Source organism: Ursus americanus, chromosome 29, assembly GCF_024610735.1.
Source record: "Ursus americanus isolate L20-20 chromosome 29, mUrsAme1.1.p, whole genome shotgun sequence".
NCBI lineage: Eukaryota > Metazoa > Chordata > Mammalia > Carnivora > Ursidae > Ursus > Ursus americanus.
In genome coordinates this window covers 5023473-5045206 of record NC_142155.1, presented here as the reverse complement: position 1 = coordinate 5045206, position 21734 = coordinate 5023473, and the positions used below count along the sequence as shown (strand labels likewise).

At 44.0% G+C, this 21734-nt stretch overlaps 1 protein-coding gene across 1 annotated transcript in view; it reads left to right on the top strand.

Moving 5' to 3' along the window:
* Positions 1–1626: 1626 nt before the first annotated feature.
* SH3BGRL2 (SH3 domain binding glutamate rich protein like 2) overlaps positions 1627–21734 on the top strand; it is a gene marked incomplete at its 5' end in the record, with an annotated part of 58210 nt that continues 38102 nt past the window's right edge. Inside the window, one exon of the mRNA XM_045805462.2 lies at positions 1627–2079. Coding sequence (XP_045661418.2) covers positions 1627–2079 — 453 coding nt within the window. The remainder of the gene's footprint in view (positions 2080–21734) is intronic.

The window sequence follows — 21734 nt, the reverse complement described above, 5'->3', positions numbered from 1 at the left end:
CTGAGGAACAGATTTCACAAAAGAGCAAGGAGCTAGGCAGACAACTGGTGAGTGTCTCCTGCTGTGCTCATTCCAAACCTACATTTTCCCCATTGTCCTATTAGTCCCTTCATATCCCTTTCTGAAGCACAACCAGCTCCTTGTTGAGCTCATAAACTCTGCATATTCTCACCCTGCATTCCCCCTATCTGCCAGCAGATACTCTACTCACCTTCAAAGTCTCTTCTAAAAAGCCACCCTTTCCTTTATATCCACACAACAATCTATTGGTACGGTGTGTCTTGTTCCGTTGCTATTTCTGTACCTGCCTTTTTGTTTTGCAGACAATAGGTGCTCTGCTGACTGAGGAAATGACAACTTTTCATCCACTTTCGTACCTTTCAGAGAATAGGCTCTGAGTTTCTATTTGTTGAGTTTAACCATATTCTCGCAGCTGAATAATTCCAAACTTAAGAAAATGTTGACTTTTAACCGTGGCAGTTATGTAGGAAATGTAGTATCTACTTTTAAGAAATTATTTTAAATTTTATAAATATTCATTTCCACATGTATGGTAGCCAAATTAAAGTGCATATGCAGAGAGATATTAATTCCAGCAAAAGTTATATTTAGTTATTGTTTATAAGAAGAAATAAAGTCCCATTAGGATCGGATCTTCTGTTAATGTACTAAATTAGAAAGGAATACTACAAAAATGATGTAAGATAATAACAAAAGGTTATAAACTTGAAATATTAAAAATTGCTCTAAAAAGCAAATGCTTCAAAATGATTAGTATCTATCTGTGCAAGAAATTTACCAAAGAGCTAGAGACTTCATTATCTAATTTCTTTCTTTCTAGAACTATTAATTAACATTGTTCCCAGAACTCTGCTGAACTCCCCTGCTGAAAGGCAGAAAGTAAATACAGTAACTGCAGAGAAAACTGGTTCATTTCCACCAAACTGCGAGAGGCTTGGGCTTTTGTGAAACAGAAACCACTTGCTAAATAACTATTCCTAAACCATTAAAAACTACATAAAAGCTTTTTATTTAACAGCATCCTCCTGGGAGACTGAGCTTGGAATGTGCATCGGGTCTGAAAAAGGCACAGATTTGGCTCAGTTGTAAATATTAGGTGCACAGAGGCGAAGCCATTGTGTTGAGTAGGGGGTGGGGTGGGTGGGGTCCTGATGCCCAATGTTGATAGAAGGATTCTAATTTCGCTTGGTATTTATTTTTTCTACTACAATTACAGTTTTGCTAAAAAAAAATATATATATATATATATCGGTTGTGCTCTCAGCTGGCTCCTAATTTTCAGCGTCTACAGAAGAAGAAGACGTCTCATTTAACCAAAGAATCACCTTCCTGCAATCTCCAGACCCACTGGGAAAACAGAAGAGCGCCCAGCTCCACTGCCCGCACCGCGGCCACCTCCTGAGAGCCCCACCCGCCCCACCCGCCCCATCCGCCCCACCCGCCGGCCGCAGGTTAGGGCCTGCCCGGCGCGCTAGCGGTCTCAAGACCGCAGGTCTCCGAGGCTCGATCCTGTCTGTCGGCGTTTCTGCGTGGGGATGCTCCAAATCAGAAACCACAACACAGAACCCAAGCTTGGACTCTGAACCAAACCCTCTTGCCTAGCTTTCTTTTTCTCGGTCTCGCCGGGATCCTCGCTACCTCTTGTCACAGCGTCTCCCCAGCCTCTCCCTCCAGCCACCTGCGCGTGTAAGCGATTGTCACGCAGTAAGGAGGGGCTGGAAAGAGCTCAGTCCACCAGGCACTCCCGGGAGAGAACGAAACTACAACTCCCATCACGCCCCGCAGCCTGTTCCCGCCTCCTCCTCCCCTCCCCCCTCCTCCCTCGGCCAGCGGCCGGGAGGCTCTAGGCTTTTATCTGCGGACCGGCGGGAGGGAGTCAGGTCCCCGCGATCTTCCCCGACCCGATCGCTCAGCCCAGCGGCGGCGGCGGCGGCTCTTACCCGAGTTTTGCCTCCGCGTCCCCGCCAGCCCCGAGTCCGCGGGGGCAGACGGTCCGTCCCGGCGTGCGAGAGGATGGTGATCCGCGTGTTCATTGCCTCCTCCTCGGGTTTCGTGGCGGTGAGCACTGCGGGGACTGGCAGCGGGCCGGGGTCGGGTCTCCGGGGGTCGCGGGCGTCAGGCGCGGGTCCTGCGGTAGGCGCGCCCGGCTCGTCCCTGCGCGCCCCGGTGCGCGGCGCGTCGGGACGCGGGAGCCCGCGCCGGGCAGGTGATCCATCACACTTGCACAACAATGAAAAGGGCGGGGAGCGAAGGTGGGTGGGAGACCCCAGCTCACCCACAGGCCCACTCTGCGCGGTCTGAGACCGAGACAGCGCTGCGGGAAAATGGAGTCTGCGGGAAGCCCCCAGCTCCAGTAGTGTGGCTCGGGAATTTGGGGAAGGGGTAGCCTGAGAGCTTCGGGGGTCCCGCTTCCCTTGGTGTTAGTTCTTCCCGATTTGGGACATTCAGCCTGGTTATATTTTGTATAACCAGCTTTCATCTAGGCTGCTTCGCTACCTAGCTCCTGAATGAAGCAAGTTTAAGTAGTAATTGCTCTCCACCCTCCCTTCCTCACCACCCAGTACATTTCTTTAGTTTTATACCTGCGCAAAGAGAACTGTAAACCAGGTTTGTCCTGTCGTGCCAGGATTTTCTTTTATGTTTTGTCTTTTTTTCCCCCTGCCTAGGATGCTATGAATATTTTTCCATCTTTATGTAAATGTGTGTTTGGTTTCTTTACCCTTGTAGTGCCGTGGTCAGTTTCATCTTGAGGATGTATAAATTGTGGTCTCTTTAATTATTTTAAGCTGTTTTGTTTGGTCGATATTCTTTTTTTTTTTTTTTTTTTGAAGAGAAGTTAAATAGCTAGTTGTCAGACTGTAAGGAAAAATTCCGTGGTATACTTGATAGCCCACCGAGTTTTACGTCATGTTTTACATGGTTATTAAGACTTAGATTCCTTAGTAAGCGTTAAGCTATAGATTTAAGAGGTTCCTTGGTGATGTATATAATCAAATACATCGAAAATGCTACATTGATTGTGTAAATTTGATCTGGTCAGTTGCCTGCCCATCAACAACCAGATTGTCCCAAAATTTGTTTCTGAAGCAGGTGGGATGGAGAATGGAATAAAATATTGTTTGTAAATCCTTATAAACCGTGGAGACTTTTTCTTCAAAAAGTAATCAACACCTAGTACAAAAAGACCCCTTTTTCATTAGGAACAATAGATGGGAAACTGCACCTTATCTTTTTATGCAGGCATGTGGTGGTCCCCATACTCCTGATAGTTTTGGTATTTCTGGTTCTTTGTGGTTGCTTAGTCATACCTGTCTTTTACCGATTTCTCTCTTGAACTGCACTTCATGTGTCAGGAAACCCATATTGTTTTGTGGGTAGATTTTTTTCAAATGTACTTCTTCCTAAGAATGCTACAAAGCTGCTGGTTTCACCACCAACTTGTATACTTCGGTGATTGTTGCAGTAGCATTTTATTGCTTATGGAAGGGCTGATCGGTAGCATTAAGTAGCGTGGGTTATGTTGGACAAGTCAAAGTCAAAACCTCAGGTAATTACCTGGCTTATCCTGTCGGCAGGTAATATATCAAGATAGTTCTGGAATTGTGCATCTCTGTTTCCTCAAGTCCATTAACAAGTATTTATTGTCTGCCTATGTCCTTTTTTAATTTTTAAATTTACTGTTAGGTGTTTTGCACATGAAGCTAGACTTAAGAGACCTAAGTTTTAATGCAGGCTCTGGCTAGTGGTGTAAGCTTGGATAAGGAGCTCCATCTCTGCCTCAGTTTCTCTTCTGTAGAATGAAGGGTTGTGATGTATAACTCAGAATTACATTCTAGCTTTAACCTGTTCTGATTTCATCAGTTGGGTAAATGTGGATAAATCCTTGTCACAGCGTTTTTTTTACTTTAAATTTATACATATTAGCCTCAAAGTGAGTTTGTTCTTGTCCTTTGGTGTTTTACTGTGATGTCTCAGGTCCCCTCACTGCCCTGCCTGGTAGTAGTTTGTGTTCTGACATGGTTTGATTTGAGCTGGAAGACGTAATTTGTTATCACATATGTACAGCCCATAAATAGTAATTATCTATTTTAATGGACCTAACTTTTTTAGGTCTCCGACAATCCTCAGTCAGTAAGTCCCTCTGATTCCAATATTATCTCTTATATTAACAGACAGTTTTTCTGTAATAATGTAATGTTGATACTTTTGGTGGTGATAAGTATACGCTTATACGCAAGAATAATGATTTCTAAGAGATAATGAAGTTGTTTAGGTTAACTGTTGGCCTGGGGGGGTTAATGGGGCTTGTAGCATTAAGTTCTGTTAAGCTTTGATGGCACAGCCATAATGTTCTCCCTCCAGCAGTGTTGTGTTGACCATTGGTGCTGTTGTATTTGGTGACCAGCTGTGACTAGCAAGTGCATGGGAGAACAAATAATTTGATTTCCAAGTCAGTTTGATTCTGGCTAAACTTTATTAAACCACTGGGAAGGAATGTAACTGGAAATTGACTTTGCTAAGTCAGTCCCTGGTATTTCCAAAAAAGGTGCTCTGCCCCAAGCAGCAGCAGATTTAAACAATCTATTTAGAGAACATCTTCGTATTTTGTCTGACTTCCCTGAATTTTCCAGCTTCAACATGTAACAGTGATATTTGAAATAATTAACACCAAGGGATGGATGGTTGCCCTTTTATCCATCCCAGCTCCAGGTGAAATCTGCTTTTACTAGGAAATGAAGGACATGCCACATTATTATGCTGTGGATACCTAAAAAGCAGATTTCTTATGCAGGTGATAATGTTGCTCTCATTCATATTGCAGTGAAGGACATTTATTTCAGTCCTCAGAAAATAGTGTATTCCAAAAGGGCCATTTTAAAATTTAATTTATTCTGGTTGTATCCCCGAAAGCGGGTGTCTTGGTAACTTTATTCTGGAAATATATTAATATGACTTTTCAATTTAAAAACATTGAAATCTGTTAATTATTTCATTCATTCATTATTTAATCATTCAGCAAGTATTTTCTAAGGGTCTGCTGCTTGCCCAGGTCTGTCCTTGTTCATGTGGGGAACTGGAAGAGAGTAGAGGATGTGGTCTCTGCCCTCAAGGAATTTAGGTGGGGACCAGGTGGGGAGATAAGATAGGAGAGCTAAAGCCACCAGTAATAAAGTACAGCCCAAGGACACTTGCCTCTTTCAGAACATATTATCGGAGATAGAAATAATACAGGGGCAGAGGGATACATTGCAGGATGTCAGATAAGGAGGAAATGTGCCAGAAATCATAAAATATGCATGTGGGAGCCTTAGGCAGATGGCAGGGAGAGGAATTGAGTTAGATTTGGAGCCTGGGAGAGAGTGCAGAGCCCACCTTGTTCAGGCTGGAAAGGGAGGAGCTTTGGGTAGAAGAGGGCAGGCGGCGGCTGACCCTGTGGACCTCATTTGAGGATGGGGTAGACTTTCAGTTCCTGCAAGAAGCCCGTGATAACAAACTGTAGAACTCAGCATCTCAGAGATGTCTTGTATCTGCAGCTTGCCTGCTGCCTGGAGCCTTTTGTCCCCAGGTAACAAGGGACTCTCTGGCAGGGAGGGACCCCTGGTACAAGATTTTAGAAAAATCTTTACCCCTGTGCTTGCCTTGAGTAAAATATCTCAAAAAAAGAAATACAGTCTTTCACTCTTTGTTAAAGTTTCTGGGCTCCGTTGAGCTGGAAGAAAACCTAAAGCAGTTTTCTTGTGACGTCCAACCACCGAAAATCGCAGAGAAGGAAATTTGGGCGCAGAGATTAAGTGGCTTACCCAGAGGTCATTTATGTCAGTCACTGCAGAGCTAAAGAAGGGTTAAATGGACACCAGGTCTCCGGACTCCTGAATGTATTCATTCCTGTGTTCATTCAGCAATGCATTCATTCATGCATCGATTGACTGTTGCATTCGTCAGTCATTGAAAACCTAAGTGCCAGGCTCTGTTAGGTGCTGCTAGGTGCTAGGTGTTGGTGAGAGTCAGGAGAAAGATTTCAATGCTGGCCTTAGGGCACAAATCAGCACTAACTCTACAGCTCAAAGACTTGGGTTACAAACCGTTTACACAAAGAGAAGGAAGGGCTGATGTGACCTTGGGCAGTGTTTCCGTGGAGCAGGGTGAAATGAACAGTATATCCTTGGATATTGGAGAGGGACCATCCCTGGGAGGAAACGATGCAAAGACATGGGAAGCAAAGTTGGAAAACAGCTTTACCCAGGGCTGCTGCTGTATTTTCCAGTGCAGGTAAGAGTAGCCGGGGAGCTCGTGGAGACTGTGCTCAGAGTTGCCGGGATCCCTGCGACTGTAGAAAGCACACCCTGCTGGTTTGCATGACATACCTGCTTTGCACATGTAGTAACCCGGGAAGGGGTTACATCTCCACAGGGTGTATTCAGTGAAGCTTCACTTGTGAGGAGGCCCCGGCAAGGAGTCCAAGGCAGAAAAGTCAGGATATGACCATGTAGAACAGACTAAGACTGGGCCGTAATTCCTAATGATTCTAGTGCCAGAGGAAGCTGGTGAGGGTAAGCCTGCGTCGTGAGCCTATTTATGTATTTATTTATAAAGATTTTATTTATTTATTTGAGAGAGAGAGTGCACAGGCTGCGCTAGAGCCCGCGAGCAGGGGGAGGGCAGAGGGCGAGGGAGCAGGACGGGCAGACGCGGTGTTGAGCGCAGCCCGATGCAGGGCTCCACCCCAGGACGCCGAGATCGTGACCTGAGCTGACGCTTAACTGACTGAGCCACCCAGGCGCCCCTCGTTAGCCCCTTTAACTCACTGAATCTTCCGAGCGCGGGGGCAAGGGGGTTCTGTAGTCCCATTTTACAGACGAGGAAGCTGAAGTTAAGTGCCCTGATGAGATCGGACGCAGTGGAGGATGGGCTCCTGAGTCAAACTCCAGCGGGCAGGTAGCTCTAAAGTTTGCAGAGCAGTTCTCCTCTGTGGGCCCCGTGACACCCTGGGGGGATGCGAGGACCAGCGATGCTGACAGCCCCCACAAGAACTGCCCTTGCAAAGTGCCAGAGCTACCCTTGATGAGGAATGGTGTCGAGGGGCATCGGCAGGTGAGGGTGTGGAGTGAGGCTGGGAGTGAGAGCATGTGACGAGTGACCAGGAGAGGCGGCCGTAGCTGGGGGTGTGAGCAGGGATGTGATTGCAAGGGAAGGCCAGTGCCTTAATTTCTGAAGGGCTGCCGTTAACAAAGCACCGAAATCGGGGGCTTAACCGAAGTTTGTCTCACGGTTCTGGAAGCTACATCAAGCTGTTGGCAGGGCTGCCTCCTTCTTAGGGCTGTGAGGGAGGCTGTGTTCCGGGCCTCTCTCCTAGCTTCCGCTGGTTTGCTGACACCCTTTGACGTTCCTTGGCAAGTAGATACATCGTTTTGCTCTCTGCCTTCATGTCACATGGTGCTCTCCTTGTGTGTGTCCGCCACGGTGTCCGGATTTCTCCGTGTTATAAGGACCCAGGCCTATTGACTAGAGCCACCCTAATGACTTCATCTTAATTGATCATCTGCAGAGATCCTGTTTCCGAATAAAGTCACATTCATAGGTACCAGGGGTTAGGATTTCAGCGTTTTGGGGGGTGCACAATTCAACTCTTAACAACATGGACTATGAGGGTTGAAATAGAAACACTAATTAATAGAATTTCCCCCTTTAACTGGAAAGACTGTAGTCCCATTTCTTGAATCTTTAAATTAGCAGCTGGATATGGAATTGTAGTCAAAGTGTAAGGTCTTTTGCTAGGAAGGGAGATTTAGCAATATCCCAACTGAAGACCTGACCTCAGTTTTTCTAGTTCATTTTGCTATTTCCCAAATTTGATGCTTTCCCATTCTACAATAATATTCTAAACTTAGAATCAAGGACATGGACTCTTACAAAATTAGGGGCTTTTTACCCATTCGTATTTGGATACTTTTAATAAACATTTCTATTTGAAAAAATGAAATTTTGACAAGAATTTATCACATGGAATATAATGTAGTTTCCATATTGCAGGAATTTAAGACTGAGTCTTGTTTTTTCTGTGTTTTTCAATTTTTTGGTCAAAACAGAAAAGGAAAACAAATGTAGTGAAAAAAGTTTAGTAAGAAGCAATGCGAGATACCAAATTAAATAATATTTCTTTAGATTTTTTTTCATGATTTAATTTATTTAAGATTTTATTTATTTATTTGAGAGAGAGAGAACAAGCAGGGGGAGGGGCAGGAGAAGAGAGAAGCAGACTCCCTGCTGAACAGGGAGCCCAATGCAGGGCTTGATCCCAGGATCCCAAGATCATGACCTGAACACTTAACTGACTGAGCCACCCAGGCGCTCCTTCGTATTTAATTTACAAAACAATTCTGAAATGAATTGTGGTTTTATTTTTCCAGTAAAGTTAGACGTGGTTGACAGGATAGAAAAAAGTCTAGATTCTTAATGAATGTTTCACTTTTAAAAACAAAAATTAGTGTGACTTACCGATCATTATATGTGAAAGTTTAAAATACTTTATTTTCAAATGCAAATTTAAAAAATGGGATCAAGAAATTATTACTGTAATTGCTGTCAGTTTTTTTAAAAGTTACCCTCCATACTCTAACCTCAAAAGGAGACCCCTTTCAGGTTTCAGCAAATTTTCAGTAGGAACTGCTTTAGCGGATGTCCCATAGCTGCTGAGTTTGCTAGCAACAGAAGTTATTCTGATTCAAATTACATTCTTATATTATTTTTCTGTGATTAGCTTTTGTTATACTGTCTATTCATTATGTGAAAAAGGACCTTAGCTTTCCAAATTAGAAATTTAGTGAAAACAACTTTTTTTTCCCAATGAAATGGCAAATGCTTATTAATATTTGAGGAAGATTTTCCACTTCTGACTATGTACACTTGTTTTTTGGGGGTCTTTTTCTAGTCATAGTTTAAAAACATGTCATTGAGGGGCACTTGGGTGGCTCAGTTGGTTAAGTGGGGGACTCTTGACTTCCACTCAGGTCATGATCTCAGGGCCCTGAGTTTGAGCTCTGCATTCAGCAGGGAGTCTACTTGACATTCTCTCATTCTCTGTCAAATAAATAAAATCTTAAAAAAAAAGAAAACATGTCGTTGAGCCTTTCTGTTGAGTGACCCTTGAGACCAGTAGTGATCGGTATGGGGTGGTTGCGGGGCCGGGAGAGGTAGGGTTTGGAGACCAGAAGCCGACAAGCAGCCGCAACCCAGCAATGTAGTTTGAGGCAGTGCCGCTTCCCTTCTGTCTGGCCTCTTTTGAAAATAGGCTTACCTGAGGTGATCTGCCTAATTCCTCAGGAACTGAACTACGGTAACTAAAAGTGTTGATATTTCTTTTATGTTTGATTTTTTTTTTTTTTCCCCTGAACTCTCAAAAAGAAACCAACCTAGGAAAAGCACCTTCTGGGCTCGCGACAGTTGGCTGTAGGACTGAAAGCTGAACTAGGTGTTGGCCGCTAGGGGGCCCCCTCCCAACAAACCCAGGTGCTTTTAAGCTAGCCAGCCCCCGGAGGCTAGAGCAGTGTGGTTGGTCCCCTGGATCTGGTTCCCTCTGTTACCATTGACAGCTTGTTCAGTCCTGAAGGGACTGAACTCTTGGGCTGGCTCCGTACCTGGAAAAACCCCAAAGGGGGTTTCCTGGAACTGACCCCTGAAAGTGGAAGGGCAGGGCGTGGTGTGCATAAGGGTGTGTCTGCCTCGTTGTGGGACCTTTGTAGGCTCTCTGCCAGCATCGCTTCAGAATTCCTGAAGCCGGAAATGGAATGCTGGCCATGACTGAGGGCAAAGGGTTTTAGGTACCTCAGGATGTGTTTTCCATTTCCTCCCGGTGATGGCTCGGATCTGGAACTGGCTTTTTGTCAGCTTGGGCCTAGTGGATTTGGGAGTAGAGGGCTGAGAAGAAGAGACCCAATTAAGTGCCGTGCTTGATGGTCAGTCAGTGGTATCTGGTAAATGCAAGTTTAGTTAAGGTCAGTAGCTAGTACTGCCTACCAGTCCTATATTGCAAACCCAAGGCAGCACAACCAACATAGCTTGAGTTCGTTTGTTTTCCTTTTGGTGTTACACAAGGAGTGGGAGTATCTTCTTCATTCGTGACATTCCCATGTGATTTGAAGCTTACTAGTTCTCTGCTTTAGTAATTATGTTCATTAGGATAGTTCTTTGAATGGGAATTGGCCACTTCCATAAGCCTGGGTCCCCTATTGACAGGAGTTTTGGGTCGCACTGACATTTTATGATAAATAAACTACTTACTAGCCAAAGTAATTGTTTGGGTTGAACGTTTGCTGACTTATTTAATTCTGGTGTTAGCTTATATTCAAGCCAAGCACCTACTTCTGCCCCATCCACGGATTATCGATCATTGGAAGGCAGTGTCGTCTCATGGTCAGGGCAGAGGCTGTCCAAATCCTAGCTCTGCCCTTGATGAAGGACATGGCTTCAGGCAAGGAACCTCAGACTCTTCATTTGTAAAACTGGGATTGGAACAGTACTTTCTGGATATGACTGCATCGAGCCCTGGATGAGTAAGTCCTCCGTAGGAGGTATTTAGCAGGTGCCAGGTGCATAGTAAGTACTCAGTGCATGTTATCTCTTATCCCTCTTATATCTCCATCGACAGCAGCATAGGGGTAACAGCGCTAATAAAACAATTAAAAAATTATAACCTTGGGTCATGTAAGATCTTTAATCGTCAAAAAAATTATGTACTGTATATAAGCCAAATTATGTACTTACTAAGCCTAGGATGGATGCTGGTGTAATTTTAGAGTTTTTAGTAAATTTAAGTAGAAAGAGGTTTTTTTCTTTACTGAAATTTGAAATTTGAATTGAATAATTAATAAGAACATTACAATTTGAGGTTATTCCCCCCAAAAAATCACTTAATTCGAGTTCTGTAATTTTTGAACATTTTATAGGTACACAGCATGCCATGCATGAGACACTAAACCATATTTATTCATTACCTACAGAGTGCTTACTCTGATGTAATTGGTCACTGTTCTTTGCTGTACCTAGTACATGAATTTAGAGTCCTGGTTTGATTTAAGGCTTCCTATACTTAGCAAGTAGATTTCATCCCAAATGACAGGTCTGACTGATAGATGGTGAAGCTGGAAGAGGGGTTTTGGAGCTTTTTCTGGGATCAGCTGGGAAACAAACAGTGTGATTGACCGTTGATGTCTGATCTGGCACCAGAGGAGGGAGGACCAGGGCTTATGTCACGTATTTGCCAGCCCTCAGATTTGCATAACTGAATGTAGAGTATTTTGAGTCTGTGAGTAAAATGGAAAAGAAATATGAGACATCAAGTTGAATTGATGGATGGACAGTATCCTCTGCAAACATCTCACCCCACATCCAAGGCGAGGATGGTAGAGAAGGGCCAGGAACTCTCTGTTTAATGAAGGTGAGTGAAGAAAGTGATTCTTGTGACTGTGAAACTGAATAGTGAATTTTGATGCTTGCAAAACATTTGTGGGGAGCTTTCCTAGGTGGCAGAAGGGCAGGCGGATGGTGGTAAAAGAGGTTGGGGGCTTTGTGGGAGAAGTTGGTAGAAACAGAAGGGGAGAAAGACACTGGAATAGGTGGACTCTTGGGTACGTCCTCCTCAAAGGAACGTGGCATGGTGGCCATTTATGTTCATTCCCTTTACTCTCTCTAGCAGAGTAGGAAACTGAAGCTTAGAAATTTCAAATAACTTGCCTTGTCATAGAATCCAGAAGGTACAGACGCTAGATCGGTGTCATCCATTTTCCTAATGACCGTGTCCCAGAGGAAGGAGTCAGAAGTTAAAGAGAAATTGGAATACATAGTCTTTGAAGACACTGTTGAATGTTTTGCTGAATGTCCTGAAACCAAATGTATGATTTACCTCAAATGCAATTCTCTGGAGACAGCAGGATGGGATAGGAAAGTAATAGGGTAATATGGGAGAAGGAAAGTTGGCCAGGATAAGGTCCAGGGCAGAGATATTTAATCTCTTGGGACCTTTTGGGCCATGTGAGATCTACTGGGACAAATGGTGGTGGGGGTGGTGGTGGTGGAAGTGTGTGCTCTCATTCTTTCCATCTGGGATCCTCTGTTCTTGGGAGACATTTTCTCCACAGGCTCATCATTCCCTGTTTTCTACCCTGTAAATAATGAGTCCTTTTGGGTGGAAAGAGTTTATCAGTATATTGCAGCCCACTGTGCGAGTTCAGTGCAAGGGTGGATGGAAAGTGGGAGGCCAGAGGCAGGCCTGTTAGTGGTTGTAGGGGAGGGAAGGCCTGTGGGAGTGCAGACTTCCACTGTGTGTCGAGGGAAAGAGGCAGTCAACATGCCCGGGAAGGCAGGAGGGGCCGCAGGAGCAGGAGGGCGTTCATACACCTCATCTGCCCGGTTTAGTAATTGTAATTTCTGTGCTTTCCTTACTGTCGGCCATCTCCTCTCTATGATCAGACTCTTTACATGTAATTTACTGAGAGGGCCTCGTCAGTATGGTTGGTAGAAGAAATTTGTGTGATACAAACAAGATGATAAGTGGAAAGAAGGTGAGCTTTAGGAGTAGAGGACCTGGGTTCAGATTATGGCTCCAGCGCCCTCAGTGGCAAGGTGGCGTAGCAAGTCTTTTAACTTCTCTGGATCTCGGTATCCCCGTTTGTAAAGTTGTTGGAACTTAATGACAGGGCAGCCGTTAATAATATTATGAATTTCATTTACATTTAAGTCTATAATAATTCTCTGGACTTTGTGAATTTTCAACTCTAAATAAGCTATTCAGATTTAATGAAGGAAAAAAATTATTGTTCTAGTCAGACAGTAGGTCCTGAGTGAGATGGAACACATCTGTAGGAAGACCCGAACCTGACATTGTTTATTAGGGTCCGCGTCGGCTAGAGGTCACAGTCTAGTTGTAGAGGCTAGGACCCCTTCTTTTCTGAGTTAACACAGTGTTTTAAAATGTTTTTGAGCAAAGATTTTAAATACTGGGAGATGTCTTTCTCACACACGTACAATCTCGAATTCCTGCTCTTCTTGAGACATCTGAAGATCTCGGCCCCTGTGCCTTACTCCGTCATGCTGTGGCTGTGTCAGAGTTGATCAGTGGTGGCCCCTTCATAGGGGCATGTGCCCTTGGGGGTCTCCACACCCCTACCATTCCCTCTGTCCTCCCAACTCGGAGCCGTTTGTTACTGAGCGTGTGCTGTTCTTTTCCCCATAGTACGAAGTGTTTCTTGGCATGTATGTTTATCAAAAGTGGGAAACCACAAGATCATATTGAGAGAGTTCTATATGTGTTATGAAGAATGGAAGCCAGTGAAAGTTTTTTTTTTGTGGAAAGATGGAAATAGTAGTCCTAAATGGTTATTTGGTGCTTGTCGGCTTCATTCCTTAATGTTAACTACCTGACTCCGGTGGGCATTTGAATGACTCTGTGGAACCTACTTATTACGGGAAGTAAAAAGTGTCTGTTTCCTGTCTGTGCTTGGTGCTGGCCTCTCGGTCGCTCTACTCTCTGAACTGCTACTTGAAGTCATTATACTCTAGGACAAAACTTCCTGGAAAAGCTTAAAAATAAGCTTGATCATACCCTCAGCCAGGTTGTATCACCAGCGTCGCCGTTGTCACTTTGGTGTGGGTCCTTCTTCATTGTGGGGTTGTCCTGTGCATCGCAGACACCGAGCACCGTGCCTGGTCTCTACTCACTGGGTGCAGTTGCGACGATGAAAAATGTCTCCGGATATTCCCGAATGTCCCCTAGCGGGCAAAATCGCTCCTGGTCGAGAAGTCCTGCTCTCATCTGTAGTAGCAGAGAGGAGACGCTCACAGAGAGAAGACTCAGATTGCTTTAAAACTGGCAGGAACCGAAGAGATCATTTGATTCATCTTTCTCTTCTGCTGAGGTGTGAGCTGTTAAATTACTAGTTCAAGTCTACACTGCTTGTCCTGGTATTTCTAGAACAGTGCATTGTGGACCTAGAATATTGCACTGGGAGCTGGGAGACTGAGTCTGGTTCTGGTGATGACATTTTTTTTTCTTTTTTGTTAACTCTGTGCCCATCATGGGGTTTGAACTCACAACCCCGAGATAAAGAGTCACATGGTCTACCAACTGAGCCCGCCAGGTGCCCTCCCCCCACCCTTTTGCTGCCATTTAAATTAGCTTTCTCTTTTTAGACAAGAAACTTAGCTTCTCTGGACTTCAGGTTTCTCATCAGGCTGTTATTGTTGTTTTTAATTGAGATATAATTCACATACCATAAAAATCACCCTTTTCAATTGTACCTTTCAGTGGGTCTTCGTATATTCCCTATGTTATCACCACTAATTCCAGAACCTTTCCTCACCCCAAAAGCTTATGTCCATTAACAGTGACCCTCCATTCCCTCCTGCCCCCAATGCCTGGCAACCACTGATCTCCTTTCTGTCTCTATGGATTTGCTTATTCTGGACTTTTCACATAAATGGAATCCCACGTTATGTTGCCTTTTGTGTCTGGCTTACTTAGCATGATGCTTTCAGAGTCCATGTATGTCGTAGTATATATCAGTACTTCATTTCTTCTTATGGCTGAATAATATTCCATTGCATCAATATACCACGTTTTGTTTATTCATTCATCAGTTGATGGACATTTGGACTGTTCCCACCTTGGGTCTATTTTGAATAATGCTGCTGTGAACATTGGTGTGATCGTATGTTTTCAGTTCTCTGGGATATAGACCTAGGAGAAGAATTGGTGGTTTGTATGGTATCTCTGTGTTTGACTTTGTGAGGAATTGCCAGGCTGTTTTCCAAAAGCGGCTGTTCTGTTTTTTATTCCTGTTGGCGAGGTGTGAGGGTGCCAGCTTCTCTGCATCTCCACCAGCACTTGTTACTGTCCGTCTTTTCGATGACAGCCATTTTAGTGCGTGTGTAGTGGTATCTCGGTGTGGTTCTGATTTGCACCTCTCTAACAACTAAGAATGTTGATGCTTTTTAAGAAACTAGATCCTTCTTTTGAAGAGCTCCTCTAGCTTTGGGTTTTTAAGTTTTTTCTTCTATTCTACATCTGAACCAATATGAATAACACAGAATTGAGTCCTTAGGGATATCTACTTTGGAAATTGATTGGGTTAATCTGTTCTCCTATATTTACGAGTACCTTTTATTAATCTGTTCTCGTATATTTACGAGTACCTTTTATTACACAGTGTTTAGCCATATTCAGGATGCAGAATGGGTACATGGCATGATCCTTTCCCCTCCCACATAACTCCTAATCTGAGGAGAAAAGGTGAACATGGAAAACAGAGGGTAACACAGAGTCCTATGGAATGTAATGCTAAAATGACCTGTCTTGTAGGTAAGTCTCACAGGCGGGCATGTTTATTTGGATGAGGACAAAGTAAGTCATATCAGAGCTAGAGAGAAAAATAGCATCCTCTTGAGTTGGGAAGGTGGCTGTTTTTAAGATTCTAAAAAATTTCATTTAAATAAAAATGTCCAGTGCAAACTTAAGAGTTTACTTTTTCCCCCAGAATATTTTGTACGAGCTTGTGAACTGGAATACATGTCACCCTCCCTGTTCTTTTTTGTCAAAAGAATGAACTTGGTTTGTAAATCTGTGCTGCCCTTTGTGTGAGACTAGATGACTCCTTTTCCACCGATCTGTAGTTCCTGTACTCGGAGAGCAAGACGCATGGAGGCTCTCTGGTTAGTTCCACAGTGCTGTTTTAACAGCAAGCTTGGTTTTAAGAGATAATTAACAGGGATGAGATGATTAATAATTCACTTTTTGAATTCCTTTTCCATTAAAGGGGAGAAAAAGGCTTCATCCTTTTAACAAGATTAAGTCTGTTAGGTTCAGAGAGCTTAGAAAAACCTTATTGGCTCCCAACGGCTACCGCTTCAAGGCCTAACTTTCTGGCCTGGCATTTGGGGCCCTCTGTGACCTGATTCTGACCTACCTTTGCAGCATTTTCTCTTTCTGTTCCTTTGACTACTATATAAATACACCAGGCTTTTTTACCTTCTACCTTCTGTGCCTTTTCTCCTCACATCCCCTCTGCCTGTGCTCACCCTGCATTGTAACCAGATTCCCCTCCCTTCTTTGAAGCCTGTACCGTTTCCCAGGGAAGTCTTCCCCACGGCCCTCCCTTACTCCTCCTCCCTCCAAACTGGGAGGACTCTGCTTCTCCAGCTCAACATGGTGCAGCCTATGGAACTGCTTTCCTGGGGCCTCAACACATCCCACCCTTGGTTATAATTATTTTGTGCCCAGGTTGTTTGAACTACAAGTTGTAAGTTCTTTGAGGTCAGGGCTGTTGCATTCATCTTTCTATACCTCCACATTTCCTATTAAAGAACTTGGCGTGTAGCGTTTGCTGAATGAATGAAAAAGAAATATTGTTTCTGTGGCTTCCCTGTCAAAAATACCAAGCTTATCAAGAGTTCAAGACCATGCCGGAGTGGGACCGGCATGGAGCACAGACAGGGAAGTCTGCTCTGGAAAACATAAAGGGCTGTGAGGGACGTGATTTACAGGTTTCCCCTTCTATCCAAAAGTAGAGCATTCCTGTGAAACTTTTCGTAAGCCGAAATGGCATCAAGCAAAGAATCAGTTACCACTCATTTATATGAAAACAGTTTTGAGTGTTCCCAAACCCAAGAATATAACCCCTCTTAGGCTTTTTTGATACCTTAAGACACATCTTGCTAACAGATGCATAAAATAAATAGAGATAAAACACAGATGCTCATAGACACGGCTCAAAGCTATGGCAGCTTGGTGCTGAGCTGCTGAGTGTAGTTCTGGGGAAGGAGCTTGGGGTGCCACTCTCGCTGCTGGGGTGCTCACTGCCAAACACAGAATACTATTTTCGCTTTTTGCCTTTTTCATAAAGGTGAAAATCCTCTTTGGATTTTTTTCAGTTAGTGAAAATAGGCGCTAATGTAGGCCTTTCATAAAAGTGAAGTGACTTACTGTGAACTTTGAAAAAGCAGGGATACCTGTATTTTACTGCTTCTTAAATAAGTGACATGAAGAATCTATGTTATTAGAAGTAATTTTATTATAATATTACTTCTCTTATGCAGATATCAGAATTCTAGAATCCCTATGTGGAAAGACCTGGAAGGAAGCAGAGGGGCCTCTGAGAGGCAGTTGGTTGTTCCACATGCTGGGGGCTGGGCTGGGGGGCTGGGGGGCTGCCCTTCAGAGCCTCACCTCAGACAGCTGAGTGACGTGGGCCACAGCAGTCTTCAGCTCCACAGGGAGCCAGAAAGGGAAGCTCTGAGATGTGCCAGCTGCCTCCTGGGGGCAGAACGAGAGAATTCCAGAAGCAGAGTTTCCGGCTCTAGTGGGTGTAGAGTAAAACAGCCGACTTTTACACATAAGTGGACTCTGAGAATGTCAGTGCACCACATCAAAGTTCAGAAATGCATTATACTGATGATTCTTCGTCCAGAACAGATTAAATCAGGTTTGGCTGTTTTGCTTTGATGTGGGGTGCATTTTGGAAAAATTTCTAAACTAACATTAGTTTAAAATAAATTCAAAATAAATTTGTGTTTAAAGGGACGAGCTTCAGTCACACAGAAAACCAGAATCTCTAATTCCAGGAGAGTATAACTTATTTGCTCCTACCTCTGTCCCTGTGTTGCGACTCCTCTTTTGCCCTCCATCTTCCTTTCTCTCTACCTGCAGGTGTGATACCTACCTGTAGGCTCCTTTCCCCCATCAACCTAGGAGCTGTTTGATTTATATTCCTTCCTTTTATATTTCTGATACTGTCTGTGCTTTTGTTCTTTGCTTACACGTCACTGACCTTCATAGCCACCCCCCCTTCCCCACAGAGCGCTGCCCGGCTCCGGAGGCACCCCCTGCGACTGCCAGTTTCATATGGCAGTTCATGCTTGGCAAGCCCTATCTCTCCCCACCCCCATTAGACAGGCACTGCATCAAATTAGAGGCCTTGTTTTGTCACCTGTGTTCCTGTAGTTCCTAGGAGCCTAGCACATTGCAAGGTCTCCACAAGGTCTCATAAAAACCTAGGAGTAAACAATGACTCCTTGACCTTTTAAAGAGACTTTAATTTTCTTTGTGCTGGCTCTCTGTGCATTCTCTCTCTCTCTCCTTTGTTAATTTCTCCACTTACTCTCTTGAGTCGAAATGGAGTGGAAAATTATATGGCTGAAGATAATAGAGAAATTTGAGGTGGAAACACCAGAATTCGGAGGTACTCTTCAAGACTTCGTTTTATCTGAAATGCAGGAGTTAGGGTCATCTGTAGAAAGGGTGAGTACCTGTGGAGTTTTGAGAAAGCTGTGAAAGCTCCCAGTGGCAGTTGTGTGAGATGCAAACAGAACCAAGTATCTAGTATCTAGCTGAAGCTAGATAATTGGGGTTTTTAGCAGATAAGGCACGTGGCTTTGCTCAGTGGCCCAAGGAGGGAAGATTAAGCCGATGACATGTCCAATCCAAGACAGGCTGGGTCCATAGAATGCAGGTAAGAGCATCCAACTTTCAGGGGTGCCTGGGGGGCTCAGTCAGTTAAGCATCTGCCTTCGGCTCAGGTCATGATCCCAGGGTGCTGGGATCGAGTCCCACGTTGGACTCCTTGCCCCATGGGGAGCCTGCTTCTCCCTCTGCCTGCCGCTCCCCCTGCTTATGCTCTTGCTCTCTCTCTCTCTCTGACAAAAGAATAAATAAATAAAATCTAAAAAAAAAAAAGGGAGTATCCAGACCTTCTCTTAGAGGTGTCAGTTTGTGTCTACAAAGGAAATGTGAACTGTTTATGTGATACCTTATAAAATGTCATTGTGAAAATGATTTGGTGTCCCTCACATTACTTTCCAAATATAAGTAGAAGTAGTTTCCAGATCATCTCTTAGGATCACTTTCCACACAACTGAGGGTTAACTGATGCAGAAATGGGAGCAACATATTCAAAAACATGCTGTGCACAGAGTAGCATCTCCAGCCCTTGATAAGGGCATGGCCTTCGGCTGAAGGCCGGTAATTCTTGCCTGTGGAAAATACTGTCCTCAGCAGGATTTCCTCCTTACTACAGAGGATTTTGACTATCACAGCAAGTTTTGCTAGACCAGCTCTTCTGCAAAGTATTCTCTAATTAGCAGGAGGCACGTGTATGAGCAATTGTGTATAACTCTCATAGATAGTCTTGTAAAATAGTGGCATCCTAAATTCACATTTTATACTTGACTTTTTTCTTTAAGGAAGTAAACATGTAGTCTTGACAGAAAATGTAAAAACAGTAAAATCAAACCAACTACATCTTTCATTCCATTTGCTTATGTTTCTTATGGCCTCACATTGCCAAGTAATACAAGTTGTTGTTGTTTTTTAATCTAATTACATTAATTAATTAGTTAATTTTTTAAGTAAGCTCTATGCGCAATGTGGGGCTTGAACTCATGACCCTGAGAGCAAGAGTCCCGTGCTGTATTGACTGAACCAATCAGGTGCTCCTGGTTTTTTTGTTTTGTTTTGTTTTTTTAATGTAAACAAGTTTTTTTAAATGCAAACAAAAGGTAGTTTAATACATGTGTTGATGGAGAGATTAGTGAGAGCTGTTTACTTTGCATCAAGCAGGTGGGGAAGGAGACCTATGAGCTGACAGGTACGTGGTGAGCAGCTCCTCCGAAGCTACCCTGCTGAGTCCCGTTGGGGACGCAGATGTGATGCCCTTTCACGGTCTTCATCCTTCAGAGGAACTTATCGTTGAGATGGGGAACGGGGCAGATCCATGCAACTGTTACGACACCCTGCCAGGCTGTGTGTCATTCTGTGCTGGGTTGGCAGTGACTAGGAATATAATGGGAGTTTGGTGAAGGAGGTGATCTGGGAAGGCAGTGGTTGGGGAAGTCAGGCTTCCTCAACCCTGGTGCTGTTGACTTTGTTGTGGACATCGTGGGATGTTTAGCAGCGTCTCTGGCCACTGCCCCCTAAATGCCAGCTGGCCACTGTCCCCTAAATGCCAGTAGTACCACCTGGTTGTGAGAACCAAGAATGTCTACAGACATGAACAAATGTCCTCGATGGGGGGACAGAATTGTTCCCAGTTGAGAACCCTGGGTAGGCATACACAGTTGAGTGCAGTGTGGATTTGGGGCGAAGCCGTGAAGAATAAACAGAACTTGTATAGGAAGTGTGGATAGTATGGGGAAGGTTTTAGGTGGGAGGAAACATTTAAGTAAAACCCAGTCAGGTTCTACAAAGGTCAGTCTTGGAGTAGGGCTACTCAGAGTATGACTTGTGGACCAAACTTTGTTGCTGATATTAGCGCTGCAATTGAAGGTAAACATTTAGAAACTTTTATAGCAAGTTCACAGAGTATTTTATGAGTTTGGTTTTTTTTTTAATGCTATAATAATAAAAACTTTAGGCTTCTCTCTCTCTCTTTTCTTTTTTTTTAAGTAAACTCTATGCCCAGCATGGGGCTTGAACTCATGACCCCAAGATCAGAGCCTCTACTTGTAACATGGAGTCTTGTTGGACCCTGGATAGCATTGATGTGAGGTTATGGCGGCTGACTGCTTAGTCAGTGGCCACAGGCCTGTGCTTGTGTCTTCTCTAGAAGCTTTGGAGAGCGTCAGTGTGCTGAGATTCCATCTGCCCCTTGTCTTTCACTGGATTTACTAAATTACTTATTTTATAATTTGTACCTGATAATTTCAGTATCTGAAGTGTTCGTGGGTTTTTGTTCTCCCTTCTGTTTTTGTACCTCTGGCTCCTGATTGTGTTGTGTTTCTTGGCATGCTTAATTCTTGAATATTAGCTGTTTCCATGCTAATATTTTAAAACTAATTGCTTGAAATAATATGTGGAGCTTAAGGCTTTGTCACTTCACTCGAAATGATATAATGGGACAAGAGTTCTTGGTTTCCCAGCTCCTGAATGTCAGTCATTTAGCAGAACGGAGAAGTGGGTGGTGGGCTGCTCGTTGGGAAATCTGGGTTCCAGCCCTGACTTGTGCTGCTTACATAGTGAATTATTTAGGGTAAGTTACTTAACTGACCTCTCTGTGTCTCAGTTTTACCATTTTGTCAAAAGACTAGATTGGCAGGCTATTGAATAACTGTAGGACAGATGACTGATTTCAGTATCATGGTCCAGGCATCGGCAATGTCACATCCATTGTTTCTGCAACTTCATCATTTGCTGACGTAGTATGCAAGGTCCTTTAAAGTCAAAGAGGTATAGCGTTTGTTCCCTGCCCTCCAGAATTTAAAATTCTCTCTAAAATCCTAGTCTATTTGACTAGACAAAACCCATTAGCTCTTAGACACAAAACGAATTTGAGTAGCATGTTCTCTGCAAGTTTGGAGGAAGTGGAGGACATTCTGGACATGGGATGAGGCTGTGAGCAGTGGGCTCTAAGTTGGGCCTTGTAGGAAGAGTAGGACTTAAATGTTGAGAAGGCCAGAGGGCATTCCTGGTGAGGGAAGCAAGGTTCGGTCGCTGTGGGGAGGAAGTAAAAGTAGGGAAAGGAGAGGTGGGAGATGGCATGAAGAAGTTGGGACCTCAGATGCCAATCCCACACACCTGAGCCATTCCTCCACAGCCCCCATCCTCCTCACTCCAGCACTAGGCACCCACTGTTGTCTATAGGTTGGCCTATTCTGGACATTTTATATAAAGGGAATCGTATAGTATATGGTCCTTTATGACTAGTTTCTTTCACTGAGCATGTTTTCAAGGT